The sequence below is a fragment of the Folsomia candida genome, unplaced genomic scaffold (genome assembly GCF_002217175.1).
Source record: "Folsomia candida strain VU population unplaced genomic scaffold, ASM221717v1 Fcan01_Sc040, whole genome shotgun sequence".
NCBI lineage: Eukaryota > Metazoa > Arthropoda > Collembola > Entomobryomorpha > Isotomidae > Folsomia > Folsomia candida.
In genome coordinates, this window is record NW_019091232.1 from 889937 (window position 1) to 905850 (window position 15914).

The window sequence follows — 15914 nt, forward strand, 5'->3', positions numbered from 1 at the left end:
TAGATCTCTCGTCCATTCTTGCCTGATTGGTCTATAATTTCTATAATTTTTCGAAATCATTTCATTTTTCATCAATTATTTTTTCTAGTTTAGTATAACACTTTTCTTTTAATATTTGCAAGTAAAATTTATTAATCGTTTATTAATTTGCACAATTAAATGTTCCATAAATACATACGTATTTGTATTAATTTCGTTAAAAAATATGAAAGACTGATATTTTTTGAATGGTATTTATTAATAAGTATTGACGCCATTAATTAAAAAATTGAGGTTAGAACATTAACAATAATTGTTTTAAGATATTATTATTATCGAGATTATTTATTTCGAGTTGGCAAAAACCTAAAGTTCATGAAAAGATTTGTCATAAAAATCCATTTGCGAATCTCCAGGACTAATATTTAGTTTGCAAAATATTTTTAAAAGTTATTTTGCAATGCGAACAAGCATGCAAACTCGTATTGAATACCCTCATTCAAGTTTTTAGTTGCATAAATAATAATTTGAATAATTTTTACGATTAAAATTATGTCAAAAAAAGAGACAATTTTGTCGCCACTCACTGAAAAAATATCAAAATTTTGAGAAACTCAATTAATTGTTTAGATCTCTGGACTGGATACTCGAAGAAAAAAAACTTTAGTATAATAATTTGGTGATATTTGAATATAAAATTCTAGAATGACTCGATTTCCATACTTTCGAATCGAATAAATACATACCTGTTCACTTTCATTCATTTCAGTGATTATGATGGTGAATGATAGTGAATGAAAATGAATTTCCTGTCATTTGAATAAAAGTGATTTCAGATGAATGACTGTGAATGAAAAGATTATTCACTCATTTCATTTTTCACCCTATGCTTAATACATGGGGCGCAGTAAGAAATGAAGTCCTATGAAGTGAAATGAAATGAATTTGAAATGAGGACTGACTTTTGAATGAAAACTAAATTTTTGAACAGGATTAAATATTTTGCACTGAATATATGCACTTATAATTATTATAACAAAAGATTATGACAAATTATAAATGTAATGGTTTTGACGTCATGAGTAAAAAATTGAAGCACAAAAACTATTCTTGAATCGTTTAAGATTTTAGAGTTCGGACGAAGAAAATTCAGTGCTACAAATAATTTTAATAATTTCTTTAAAAATATATTTGCAATTTAAATTATAGGAAAAACTCAGAATTTGTGTCTGCATTTTGAGTCCAGTATGATTTTGATTCCACCAATAACAAATTAAAATAGGAGAATATCTACAAATTGTATAGATATTACCTGCCTAATGTCCTCTTATTTTTTTCGTTTTTCGAAATAAGACAGTCCAGTTAGTGTAATAATTCGATGCTAATATTTGTAAATCAAAATGTACGAATACTCGATTTGTACAGGTTCGTAACATTATGTGTTACATAAATATTTATGTAACACATTTAACGCTTCGACTTGAAACTGGTCTAATTCAATACGGACGAATCTGGTAAATTTTTTAAAAATTATAAAAAAATTGTAAATTTTTGTTTGTATAATATTAAATAAAAATTTAAATGACTCCAGTAAAAAAAAATAATAATTAAAATTAAAACTAAAACTAAAAGGATTTTCCTTTGCAATAAATGTTTAGTTAGTGTCACAAATAATTTGTTTAATTTGTTTAAAAGTGATATTTGTTTAAAAATGATATTTAACAAATATAAAAGCGAGAAAACTTTCGATAAATTTTGAGATGAGAATTTCTTATTTCAAAACAGGTCACAAATAATTAGAATTTTTAAAAATGCTTCCAAAATTTGAATTGTGAAAGCCTGCCCATTTTTGTGTGATTTTGTAGCCACTAATACGTACAATATTAAAATTGGAGAATCTCAATTAATTGTTCAGATCTCTGGATGCTGAAAGAACGAAATTTTAGTTTAGTAATTTGGTAATATTTGTAAATAAAAATTTAAAAATTCCACAATTTCGAATCAATTAAATGTTGTATTTATTTGGGAATTTGTTAAAAGAAAATTATCGAAAAATTATATTTTTTTTGCATAATTTGACGCCATTAGTAAAAATTAAGGTACGAGAATTACTAGTAATTCTTGTAATTTTAGTTATTATTGATAACTTATCAGCCTTGTAGAAATTTAGTGTCACATATAATTTGAATAATTATTCCAAAAATGTTCTCTTCGAAATCTACATAAACCAAAGTTACTGACAATTTGCAAAAACAATGAGGGTATTCATTATTTCTTCGTATCCATCGTATCGTAAAATAGTTTACGAAGAAAAAACAAGGGGTCAAGTTTAGTAAAATTAGTAAAAATTAAGGTACGAGAATTACTAGTAATTCTTGTAATTTTAGTTATTATTGATAACTTATCAGCCTTGTAGAAATTTAGTGTCACATATAATTTGAATAATTATTCCAAAAATGTTCTCTTCGAAATCTACATAAACCAAAGTTACTGACAATTTGCAAAAACAATGAGGGTATTCATTATTTCTTCGTATCCATCGTATCGTAAAATAGTTTACGAAGAAAAAACAAGGGGTCAAGTTTAGTAAAATTAGTAAAAATTAAGGTACGAGAATTACTAGTAATTCTTGTAATTTTAGTTATTATTGATAACTTATCAGCCTTGTAGAAATTTAGTGTCACATATAATTTGAATAATTATTCCAAAAATGTTCTCTTCGAAATCTACATAAACCAAAGTTACTGACAATTTGCAAAAACAATGAGGGTATTCATTATTTCTTCGTATCCATCGTATCGTAAAATAGTTTACGAAGAAAAAACAAGGGGTCAAGTTTAGTAAAAATCGTAAGCGTAGTAACGTGATTTTCGATGACAAAATCTTACGACGCTTACAAAATCTCGTAAGCTTCGTAAAGGTGCGTTTATGCTTCACGTAATCGTCAAAAAATCGGATTTGGAGGAGGACGTGACGATGACGTGAAGCATAAACACCACTTAAGTTATTTTACGATACGAAGAATACTAAGGATACGAAGAAATAATGAATACCCTCATTATTTATAATTCAAATTGTGGCAAAAAATTGAATAATAATTTGTTTGTTTGGCATCATTGAAAAATTAAAACACTTACTTTATACAATGGTTTAAAAGATAGTTTGGCAGGTGTGCAGAAATTAATGTCGCAAATAATTTGCAAAAAAATATTTTCAATTAAAATGGCACCTAAAAATTGAATAATTTTTTTGCTTTGTGTGGTGGCCATTAATTAAAATAATAACACCAATTTGATTAACTTTTCTTTAAGATATTGCAAAAATCACACAGGAAATGTGCAAAAAATATTAAAAATATATAAAAATATTGAAGTTAAAATTATTTGAATACACAAATTTGACAACAAATTTGAATACAAATTTGTTGCAAAAAATTGAAAAACTGAATTTTGTTTGCTTTGTATTACTGCCATTAATAAAAACAAAAACAAAATTATTGTTAACTTGGTTTTAAGATGCATCCACAATTTTGAGTTATGCAAAAGTCACAAATAATTTGCAAAAAAATTGCAATATTTCAATTGGATTATTGACCTAGCTAAAAAAACGCCATAAACAATTGCATGCAATTTCTGCTCTAATAATCACTTTTTTTCTACAAATATCGCAAATGACACGCCTCGCAAGTTGGTCTCTTCCTCAAAGAAAAAAAAGTTACATAATATTTAGCGATGCGGCGGCTTAACAAGTAATTTGCATAATTTGCATATCCATCCCAGTCACGGTCACTTTGCACAGAATTGTTGAGAAATATATTTGTCCACACGCATGCATTACGTACACAATAATTTGTTGCTAATTACAACATTATACTTGCAAGAAGTCCAGTGAGGCAGGTAGTTAAACTTAGAATGGAGGTCTCCCAGCGTATGCGATCCGATCTTGTGCAAATTAGTGTCAATCGATTGCAAATTTAATTAGGATGAAATTTGCGAAAGACGCGATCTCCCAATGGGCACGTTTGGCAGAGATATTTGCATCCCAAGAGGAGAAAATGCCAAGTAAATTTGCAAATCGTTAATTTTGTCGTCTTTAGGGTGCGTTTTGCAATGCAAATAAATCTGCGAAACATGCAAATATCTCCGCCAAATCTGCGCATTGGTAGATTGTCACAAATTTAATTAGGATGCAATTTTGCAAAAAAAAACGCGATCTCCCAAGGGGCTCGTTTGGCAGGAATATTTGCATCCCAAGAGGATAAAAAGTCCTCTAAAGTCGACAAATTTTGCAATTTTGCAAATTTACTGTGCATTTTCTCCTAATCGGATTCAAATATCTCTGCCAATCGTGCCAATTTGGAGATCGTGTCTTTCGCAAATTTCATCCGAATTAAATTTTGTCATCGAATTGACACTAATTTGCTCAAAATCGGATCGCATACGCTGGGAGACCTCCATTCTTAAATGGTTGGTTACATTTGCAATAATTATTGGTTTGGGTGACGCTGGGTTTAATTTAAGACTTAAAATGTCTAGGCCATACTTTCACACTTTGCTTTACTAATTAGCAATCCATCCATTACATATTTTGTGGTGAGTGAAGTGGTCATTTCGCATATATTTATAAACAAGCACAGAAAAGTTTGGCAAAAAAAAATTGACAAATTTTGCAAATTTTTACAAATCTGCTTCTGTATCAATTAGATTAATTACAAAAATTTGTATATACAATTATTTAAAACTGGGCCAAAAAATTATACATGCAAATTCAAAATGTTATGCAATATAATATGCAAAATGCAAATTCAAAAATAAAATTTTAAAATAAAATTTTAAAACAAAGTTTCAAAATTCTAAAATTGATTGCGACATAAATTGCATAATTAGAAATCCGATTTGGAAAAATATATTAATTAATAACTTTTATGTAATTTTTATATAGTGATTGCATTTCAGATTATGAAATTGTATTTTAAAAAACGTGAAATTTTTACACAATTACAAAAAAATAGTTGCGAAATATAATCTGACACGATTTTAAAAAAGTCGAAAAAAAATGAAATTCCAGGTGCACGAAATGAAACTAAAAGTATTTCATGCTTTTAAAAAAAGGAAGCCATTTCATTGTTGGGGGCTATGTATTGTCCATTTTTGCCTTTGCTGGGCCAGGGTCACGCTTGCTTGTATAATAATGTCGTCAAAGTGAAGTGCGTATAATTAGTGGTGCCACTCTCTGTCACCAACCACTTGTTAATTATAGACCCCCTTTTCTGGCCTTATGAAGTCAGCATGTCTGTCCGTCTGTCTGTCTCTCCTCCACTTATCCCATGGAGTTGAAATTTTGCACAGAATTTTTGCACATATAAAAATTTAGTTTGAATATGAAGTCTAATTATAATTGTATTTTTTTCTGGACTTACAAAGTCAGCATGTCCGTCATCAATAATTCATCACGAAAGCTATATAATGCTTATCGAGATGAAATTTTGCACATAATTTCTGCACACGTGAAAATTTGTTTCGAAGATGCGGTCCATGTCGAGGGTCAAAATTTAAATTGTAATTAATTGTATGGGCGTAATCTTTTTCTCGCCTTATGAACCCGGCATGTCCGTCTGTCTGTCGCCCATTTAATATGAAAACTAACTAACTTATCCGATCAAGTTGAAATTATCCACAGAATTTTTGCACATGCACATAAAGGTTTTGTTGAAGCTGGCGTTCCATTATATGTAATTGAGTGCTCGTAACTTTGTTCTGCGCAAAATATTCGCAAAAAATTTCCCCTCGTTCGGGCTTGGCAGAGTTGCACCTGTACATAATTCACACTCTTTGAAAGAGTCGTCATTACGATATCTTTTGAAATTGAGACGTATTCCTGTTTACCTTCGAATAGAAAAATAATAATAATAATAATTACATAACAAAGAATTCGCACATAATACCGACCACGAAACGAAACTATCTATGTATACAGCTTCTCAGGAGGAGAGCGTCACCACCTGCCCTTCACAGATCTCGATGCCCTTTGGATATGTGGTAGGGTCCTATGAGTGTGCTAAAAGCCTGAAGTGGTTTGACTCCATGGCCACATTTGCGCCCGCCACACCCACTCAAAGGGATGAAAACCACAAAAGTTACCAACTTCAAAAATCCACCAAAAATCCAATTTTGCGCGGATTTTGATAAAATTTGCATTTTTGTGATTCCAGATACTTGCCTGATAATATTCAATAGCAATCTCAACCTTTTTGAAATTTTTGAAATTTTCCAGCTGATGAACTATTCAAAAAAATTCAAAATTTCCAAAAAGTTGGGATATCTACTGGATATGATCACACAAGTATCTGGGATCACAAAAATGCAAATTTTATCAAAATCCGAGCAAAATTGGATTTTTGGTGACATTTAAAGTACATGAAAACAGGGCTTTTTCCGTGTTTTTGGCGCCTTTGAGTGGGTGTGGCGGGCGCAAATGTGGCCATGGAGTCAAACCACTTCAGGGTTTTAGTACACTCATAGGACCCTACCACATATCCAAAGGGCATCGAGATCTGTGAAGGGCAGGTGGTGACGCTCTCCTCCTCAGTGTGATGTGAACAACCACGTGCAATAAGCAATTAACCGTCACCTAAAAAAATATATAATACAATATTTTACGATGGAGTAAAGCAAAAAAAATCGCAATAAAATAAAGGAACACCTCATCATGAATATGAAACTAATGGATTTTGAATACAGATTTCCACTTCGCAAAGACAGCAGGTAGAAATAAAATTCTACGCTGATTATGGTACCTAAAACTGCATGGGGAAATATGCATATTTGCACATTCTGTAACAATGTACGTTCGTAAATAATAACGATAACAATGCGCACTTAAAGATTACTTAAAGCTGTCAAGCGTATTTATCTGATAGCCAGTCTCGTTTAGTAATTGGCATCTTATTTATGACGACGATTTTACGAGAGGTGTGCAATTATGTAACGTTGCGTTGCATGGAGTGGACCCTGATGGATAAGTGGTAACGCTGTTCTGGTACTTATGCAAATACCTGGTTGATGATTATTGTGTGCAAAAATAAATATGCACTTCTGTCTGTCGAGGGCGAAAAGTAGTCTTGTATTATGTACAAGCGGATTGTAATAATGAGGATGAACAAAATAATGGAAGTGCAGATTTGCAGAATTATTTGCCGATTTCAACCGATGAAAAATAATTCAAGATTTAAATCTCTATATACTTTTTGAAAGTTGAGAAAATTGGGGAATAATTTTTGGCGTAGATTTCATACTTATTTTTTCATGTGGCGTCCTCTGCAATATTTTGGTCCACCTATAAGCGTGGTTCTCTATTTTTTGCAAATTTATGGTGTGGTTCTCAATTTTTTAAAATTTTGGGGAAGTTTTCATAACTATTTTTCATATGGCATTCTCTCCAATATTTTGGTCTACCTGCATGCATGCCTAGTTCCCCATTTTTCCCAAGTTTGGCAAAATTGGTGGGGTTAATTTTTGGAGTAGTTTTCATAACTATTTTTCATATAGCATCCTCTCCAATATTTCTGAAAAAAAATTTGACCCACCCACAAACCTTGTTTCCAAGCGACCAAAATCAACTTGTTGTTATCATCCACTTCCGGTTCAAGTTTAAAAACTTATTTTAGCCCCACACTTATCCTAAAAACTAAACCCTCCGAAATGACGAAACACGGGCACAAATTGAGCAATGAGAGTAGCCGAGTACACCGAGCAGGTGACCATCGCGGCGGCGGCGGCGGTGGTGGTGTCGCGGGGGGCGCAAATCTACTTCAAGTCCAAGAATCCACTGGGACCTCCCAGGACCCCCACGACGTAATTGTCGACGACGCTGCTGCTGAAAATGTCGCCCCTGTCGAAAAATCTCAGGAACGCTTAGGCGAAGGAGATGAGCAGGAAGAGGGCGAATATTCGGGTAAAAAATCTACTTAAAACTGATAAGTGGTTATCAACCAGCGTTTCGGATGCAAGTCACCAATCACTTGCAAGAAATAAGGGGAAAAAAGTGGTTTCCTGCAGCTATATATTTTGACCTGCAAGAAATGCAAGGCGTAAGAAACTAAGCCCGGTCGTTATAAATACTTCATAAAGTACGTGGCATGGCGTTTATTCTTGCAATTTCTTGCAATTTCTTGCAAATTTCTTGCGTTTATTGCTTCCCACTGCAAGAAATATGGCAAACCCGCAAGAAACTGAGCACTATTGTCCAACCAAATAATTATTGCCCCTCATTTTGCAGGCGAAGATGGCGAAGGGGGCGACGCCGTTAAAGTCAAGCTCCTTCAAGTTCAAGGCGTTGGGCGTCCTCTGGTTTGGGTCAGAATCAGACCAACGGAACCTTTCGACACTTCAATTTTCCAAGTCGGCGAGGATGAAAAGGTTTATTTATTTAAAAATCACAGATTTATTTAAAAATCTGGTCTACAATTTCTGGAAATTTAAAATTTTAGAAACTCCGCATAATTATCGAACCGGAGGATCGCCTCCTGCAAAAGAAAACTGGGGCTACCTCTGCTTTCACCTTCTTTTCGGATGGAATCCTTCAAACCTCGGAGCAAGAAGAAGTACAAAATTACATGCAATTTTGAAATAACTCACAAAAATTCAGTGCTTCGTTTCTTGTGGGTTTGGTTGGGGGAGTCGTTTCTTGCACCTTGCATTTCTTATAGGTCAAAATATTTAGCTGCAAGAAAGAAACCACTTTCTTCCCGTTATTTCTTCCAAGTCGTTACTTGTACCTGAAACACTGCGCAGTTAGTAACTGACTTTCCCTCATTTTTTCCAAAAATTTTGTCAGGTTTTTCAAAAAACTGTGAAGCAACTCGTCGAAAAGGGAATGGAGGGCGTCTCGGGTGCCGTGCTTTGCGTAGGACCCGAAATCTCGGGCAAGAATTACACTCTTTTCGGTCCCATGTCGAAATATCAGGTAGAAAAAAATTGTCAATTTGTTTATTATGAAAATATTCAAAATTCCCCAAAATTTTCAATTCCATTCTTATAAAAAATACTCAAAATTTCCCCAAATTTCAGCATCGCGGCCTCGTCCCTCGCTCTTTAGAACTTATCTTCGACACGATTCAAGCCAAACAAGAGGACCTCGAGTACCACGTGATTCTTTCCATGTTCGAAATCCACACGGGCAAAATTAAGGACTTGTTCACCCTGGGCCCTTACGATCTCAATCGCGTCGGAGAATTTGGGCCGAAGGGACTTTTTTACGAGGAAATCTCCTCCCTGGAACACGGTCTGAGCCTCATCCTCCGAGGACTCACGGGTCAAGGGCTCCTCCACCCGGAACCTTTTCAAACCCGGTACCACACCATCGTCTACGTCGACATTTTAGCCAAGGAGAAAAAGCTACAAAGAAATAAGGGCGATGTGAAGGAGTGGAGATCACGGGTACACATTTTTATTCACGAAAGTTTCCAATTTTTCACGAAATTTCCACTAAATTTTACCTGTTTTCACTAAATTTCCCCATTTTTTGTAAAATTTCTACTAAATTTTCCCATTTTTCATTAAATTTCCACCAAATTTTCACATTTTTATAGATCACTTTCCAACAATCGTAATTCGTAATTACTTATTTTGGAAAAAAATTGGATAGAATCGCATCTATCCCAGATGTTTTTTACTAAATTGTACAAAAATTGTACAAAATTTTATAAGAAATTTACACTGAATTTCATCATTTTTAACAAAAACTTCGATTTTTAAAGAAATTATGGGTGTATTTTTTTAAATTTTACTTTTATGCCAGTACCTACTTTTACAATAATTAAACAATGGTATGAAATCCCGTCTATTCTTTTTCAAGGAAATTATAAGTAATAAGTACTTACTCGATTTTTTTTGTAAATTTTGAAAAACCCATATCGATCTACTTTTTACCAAAATTTTACCAGATTTTTTTTTATTTGGACTAAATTTTATGCCCAAAAATAGTTAACTTTTAGCAAAATCGCGTCCATCCCACTCCGCGAGAAGGCCATTTCAAAGGCGAAAGATCCGTCTCCTTCCGCGCCAAACGCGTTTTCCTGTCCGCAACAGAACTGTTTCGAACCGCAACAAGCCCCAGAAGAGGAACGCCTTGAGCTACCCGCCGATCCGAATCCGGATCCCCGATTAAAACCGAAATGTTGTCGCGGTCCGAGCGGTGAACTCGCGGAAGGAATCAGCATTCGCAGAGATATGTATTTTCTCGAACAAATGTTCCTCAGATCGCATGAACTTCGCAAAATTCACGATTATTACAATAAGGTAGCAAAAATAATCACTAATTAATAATTAATCGATAATGAATTCACGGATATTTATTGATGATTTTAGAACTGATCCAAACTTTGGACACTGAAATTTCAAAATATTTTTCAGTATTTCTCACATTTCTCAATACTTTTCAAACTACTTCAATATTTCTACACTTTCTCAAGTATCTGTTTAATATTTTACTGAACATTTCTGAAATCCAAAAAACAAATTAATTTTATCATTTCGAAATGAATTTAGTCAAAAACAAAATGGGCAATACTACATTAAATTACTATAAAAATCTCTGTAAAATTTGTAAATATCAAAATCGTATCAATTTTGCTAAAAAAATATCAACTTTGCAATTAATTCGACGATTTTTTACCAAATTTTTTACAAAAAAAGACTACCAAAAAATTAGCGTTTCATTTTTCAAAATCAAATTGCTGAAACCGTCTCTAAAAATCTGTTTTTTTAAGTTTTTCATAAATATTCCATTAATAATTTTCAAAAATATTTACATATTATATATCCCTGCAGCTCCAAAGCATGGGAATGTATATGCTAATCCGTCCCCCGAAACTGGCCCCTTCGCAATACTTCCGCCAATCCAAGTTGACCCATTGTCTCAAAGATATCGTTTCTGGGAACACGATCGTCCGCGTCATCCTGCACGTCCGACCGGACCGCGCTTTTCTCCAGTCCACCCTGGAATCCATGCGCTTCGCGGCACGCGCGCGCTGCATCCCGGTCGATCCGGTCAGGACGCGAAAGGCGGGAAAAGGCTGCGGGGACGATGACTGTCTCACCTTCGAGGAGAAGATTAACAACATGTGTCAAGAGATGGGAATCCCGAATCCGGGTAGAATCGATGGTGGTGCCGGGATTGAAGGGGACGACGGTGCGGGTGCTGGGGCCAATGTCAACGTCAATAATTTCGGACAGCTTGCAGGAGATGTGTAATTAATTAGAGATTCGTAGCCAAAATTGTCAAAATTAGCACATTTTTTAAATCATTTCTCGCCTCTGGGAACTTATTTTAAAATTCTGGACGACAAATTTGCAGAGCTGGAAGTTCCCAATTTTTTGAAAATATACATTCTATATTTTGAAACATTTTTAAGGAGTATTTTTTAAATTCTGGACGTTCGTTCCCAAATTTTTAAAAATATACACTCCAAATTTTGACACTTTTTGGCGGAGGACATCTTAAGTTTAAGAAACCTTCAGAAAAATAGGAACTCGTCGAAACTGGCTCAAAAAACTCGACGCCATTCCTTCAATCAACTCACTGACTTCAAATTTGTCGTTCAGAATTTTAAAATAAATTCCCAGAGGGGAGAAATGACTAAAAATGTGCTGATTTTCAAGATTTTGGCGATGACTTATCGAGTCTTATGTTAATCTAAAATTTTTAAATTTCTGAGGTCAATAAACGTACTTTTTCACAGAAAAATCAGCCCGGACCAGCTAAAAATGGTGCTGACCCAAGCCACCGCATTTTTTGACGAGAAATTGGACCAATTAGAAGGACAATGTAAAGACCAAGTGAAATCCCTGTTTGAAACTTTTCGAGAAACTTTGATCCACGTGTTTGACAAGGACAGAGAAAATTTTTACGAATTTGAACATCGACAAAGTGCAGGTCAGTGAGCACATATGTACATCAAAATTTAACGCAGGATTCGATGCCTCATCACCAAAATCGGCCAAATTAGAACATTTTAATTATTACTCGACTCTGGGAATTCTAAACAAGAAATTTGTAGCTTTTTTGATATGCACAAAAAGGCGCAGCAAAAATGCAAATTTTCGCACTTCTATAATTATTATTTGCTGGCGAGTCGAGAGTGCTCGGATAAAGAAAATGACTCCAAAACGGAGAGAGATTCAACGGATAGGGAGATGGGCGAATGATTTTATTTAAGTGATTTACAAGCGTATTGTAAAAGTAGTAAACCAGATTTATTTAAAGCATAAAAGTCCTTTCCAGCTAGAAAACAATATTACTTACTTACGCCATTAAGCCAAAGAATGGCATTACCATTGTACAGGCTGAAGGATAATTTAAAAACCAACATCATTAATCGTTCCGTTGCCCTGTAATAAAATCACTTTTTTTGATGTTGATGATCTGAATACAATGAACACACACGTGAAGAAAGGAAAGAGAAATTACGTGAAAAATTATGCAAGTGTTGTGTACTTTCTGTAGGAGCATTATTATCTGCACATTTTTAATCAATTCTCGCCTCTGGGAATTTATTTTAAAATTCTGGACGACAAATTTGCAGTCAGTGAGTTGATTGATGGAATGGCGTTGAGTTTTTTGACCCAGTTTCGGCGAGGTCCAATTTTTCTGAAGGCTTCATAAACTTGAGATCTCCTCCTTCAAAAAGTGTCAAAATCTGGAGTGTAGATTTTTAAAAAATTGGGAACTCTCTGCCCTACAAATTTGTCGTTCAGAATTGTTAAATAATTTCCCAGAAGCAAGAACTAATTAAAAATGAGTTGATTTTGGCAATATTATTAGCGTCACACGTTGCGAAATTACAAAATTACGAGAAATTTATACCCTTTCAAAAATAACATGCGAATGATTAAAAATGTGCGGATTTTGACCATTTTTCGGCTCCTTCGTTAACAAATTATGACCAATTTTTAACCCCTTCCACCCAAAAACAGACATCGACCAACTCGACGACCACGATCCTTTCGACCACCGAAACTCAACCTCCAATCGAAAAGGCCCTCGTAAAGATAAGCAAGGCGGAAAAGGGGTCACCACCCCCAAAAAAGGGAAGAGCCGAGGGAACCACCGGGTCAGTGGGGCCGTCAACAAACGGCAGCACAACAGCCACCTCAGCGCCGAGCAGGACGACGACAAAAGTGGGGGCGAGGGGGGTGGTGGCGCCGAGTCGTCCGATGGGTCACCCAGAACGGACAAGAAATCGGGCGGTGGCGAAAAATCCCCGCAATTTAACAGCGCCATCGTCACCGTTCCGGGCGAGGACGGCGTCACGGAGGAGATCGATGCCCCCTCAATCGTGACGGAGGATGGAGACAATTTCGAAGATGGAGGAGGAAATAGTAGGGAAAATAGGGCAAAGTCGATCGAGTAAGGAAAATTAATTAGCGAATTAATTAATTAATTAACGAGTTTGATTAATTCTACAACGAAAAATGGTTTTAAAACAATGATGAAATCGAATTGCCAAACAATTCCTGAAAAATTCAAAGATTAAAATTAAAATGGATCGAAATAATGCCAATTTTCCCAAAAATTAACGATTTAAAATTATAATGATCCCAATTAATTAACAAAATTTCCAAAAAAAATTATCAGTTTAAAATTAAAATGATCCCAACTAATTAATAAATTTTCCGAAAAATTAACAGTTTAAAATTTAATAATTCAAACTAATGCAAAGTTTCCTAAAAATTAACGATTTAAAATTAAAATGATCCAAATTAAGTAACCATTTTTTTATAAATTAACATCATTCTAATTAATGGCAATTTTCCGTAAATTTCACGGTTAAAAATTAAAATGATTTGAATTAATACACATTTTCTGAAAAATTTACACTTTAAAATAAAGATGATTCGTATTGGTTGAAAGTTTCCGAAAAATTCGTATTCACAATTTAAAATTAACCCAAATTTCCCCAATTTTTTCCAGACCTCGAAAAACTCCTGACCACCACGAAGCGCACCAGTTTCAAGAAAAGTGTTGGAACGATTTCATCAAGAGTGATTCAGGATCCCAAGTTTTGGACCAATTTTCCCAAAAGCAGGACGCCGTCCGAAAAATACTCACCGATCATGACGAAGCACAACAAAATTTGGCCATTGGAATGGGAAAATTGACCCATTTACAACTCCAACTCGACATTTTGGAGCAGGATCGGAAATTTAAGGGGAGATTATTGGACGAACATGGCATCCCCATGATTATCACGTCCCCACAAGAGCAACAAGTCCGCCTGGAAATTCAGGTATGTAAATTTTATTTTTTACAAAAAATTTCAGGAAACATAAATTATTTTTTTTGCAGGGCGTTTTAAAAACTGAACAAGAACTCATGACCAAACTGAAAGAAATTCGAGTTTCCATTGAAGAATGCAAGTGTCGATTGGATGCTGCGAAACGGGAAGTGGAACATGTTTTCCAAGCGTTTTGTATGGTATGGAAATTCACTATTTTTCCCATTTGTCCCGTTTCTTCCGGGTTTTCTACATTTCTTGCAATGCAAAGCAACCCACGAAAGAAATGTGAGTGCAAGAAACTGCAAGAAATAAGCATCATCAAGCCACCCGCCGTCTGAACTATTTGTAGTTTCTTGCACCGTGTATTTCTTGCAGGTCAAAACAGCTGCGCACGTGGTTACTTGCACCCAGTGTTTAGTTTCTTATGGGTTTGCCACATTTGCTACATTTCTTGCAGTAACGCAAGAAATGCAGGGTGCAAGAAATTGCAAGAAGTATGGCGGTCGGGCGTAGTTTTTTTGCGTCGTGTACATAATTCTTGCAAATCAAAGTAGCTGCAAAAACGCACTTTCTTGCTGTTGTTTATTACACAGAAACGCAAGAAATGCAAGGTGCAAGAAATGCAAGGTACACGAAACTGCAAGAAATTCTAAGAAATTTGCGCCATCCCGCCACGCGCCATAGGAAATATTTGTCGCGGCGGGGCGTGGTTTCTTGCGCCTTGCATTTCTTGCGGGTCAAAATATTTACCTGCAAGAAACCACTTTCTCCCCCTTATTTCTTGCAAGTGGAAAAAACTTACACGGCTTTTTATTCCTTTAAAATTTTAGGACGCCCACGGAAAACACGCCGATTTGACTCATCTGCCCCTGAGCACCCTGACCCACGGCGTAACCACCACGTTGAACCGATGGAGTCGCGTGCACCGGGTGAAGTCTGTCCCAAAACCGGACGCAGACCACGAACCCGCCCTGTCCGACGACATGCTGGGCGCCAACGAGAAGGACATCGCGATGGCAAGAGAATTCGAGTATTTGAAGAGATTGGCACGCCAACAGGTGGAAACATTGATGGCGGCGTATCCTAAAAGACCACCCTGGGTTTCGTACTACTAGATAAATACATGCATAAGAATAATTAATCACGAATTGTTGGTCATGTCCAATTAAAAATAAAGCATTTAAAGACTATTTTCGCTACTATTTTGTGTTCTAACGAGAAAAACAATACTATTTCTTATTAATATTATATGATACTCGTACTTATCATTAGTGTTTCGGGTGAATGAAACCACGTGCAAGAAATAACGGGGGAGAAAGTGGTTTCTTGCAGGTAAATATTTTGACCTGGAAGAAATGCACAGTGCAAGAAACTACGCCCCGCCGCTGTAAATACTTCGTACAGCGCGTGGCTAAATGACGCTTATTTCGTGCACTTCCTCCCAATTTCTTGCACCTCGCATTTCTCCCGTTTCTTACTTTACAGTGGAAGAAATGCAGCAAATCTGAAGGAAACGAAACACTGCTCGTACTTTCTTGACACGCACATTGCACTCTTATTTTTACCAAAAGTTCATTAGCATAATAAGTAAACATGCACACATAAATCGTTTAAAGTATTTAACTGACAGGTGAAGCTAGACGGATAAAATAATGTC

General features: G+C 35.1%; 1 protein-coding gene across 1 annotated transcript; it reads left to right on the plus strand.

Moving 5' to 3' along the window:
• The first annotated feature begins 11744 nt into the window (after nucleotides 1-11744).
• LOC118433060 lies at nucleotides 11745-15376 on the plus strand. The gene is made up of 5 exons (XM_035844618.1): nucleotides 11745-11913; nucleotides 12954-13386; nucleotides 13951-14266; nucleotides 14326-14454; nucleotides 15088-15376. Exons 1-5 carry the CDS (start codon nucleotides 11745-11747, stop codon nucleotides 15370-15372), a joined length of 1332 nt encoding a protein of 443 aa, XP_035700511.1. The 3' UTR covers nucleotides 15373-15376.
• The last annotated feature ends 538 nt before the right edge of the window (nucleotides 15377-15914 follow it).

Bases quoted from the DNA above. Each gene is read 5' to 3' on its own strand.
- LOC118433060 (XM_035844618.1), top strand. From the start codon at position 11,745: ATGGTGCTGACCCAAGCCACCGCATTTTTTGACGAGAAATTGGACCAA. The intron at 11,914-12,953 runs GTCAGTGAGCAC...ACCCAAAAACAG, and splicing joins TGAACATCGACAAAGTGCAG to ACATCGACCAACTCGACGAC. The intron at 13,387-13,950 runs GTAAGGAAAATT...AATTTTTTCCAG, and splicing joins AATAGGGCAAAGTCGATCGA to ACCTCGAAAAACTCCTGACC.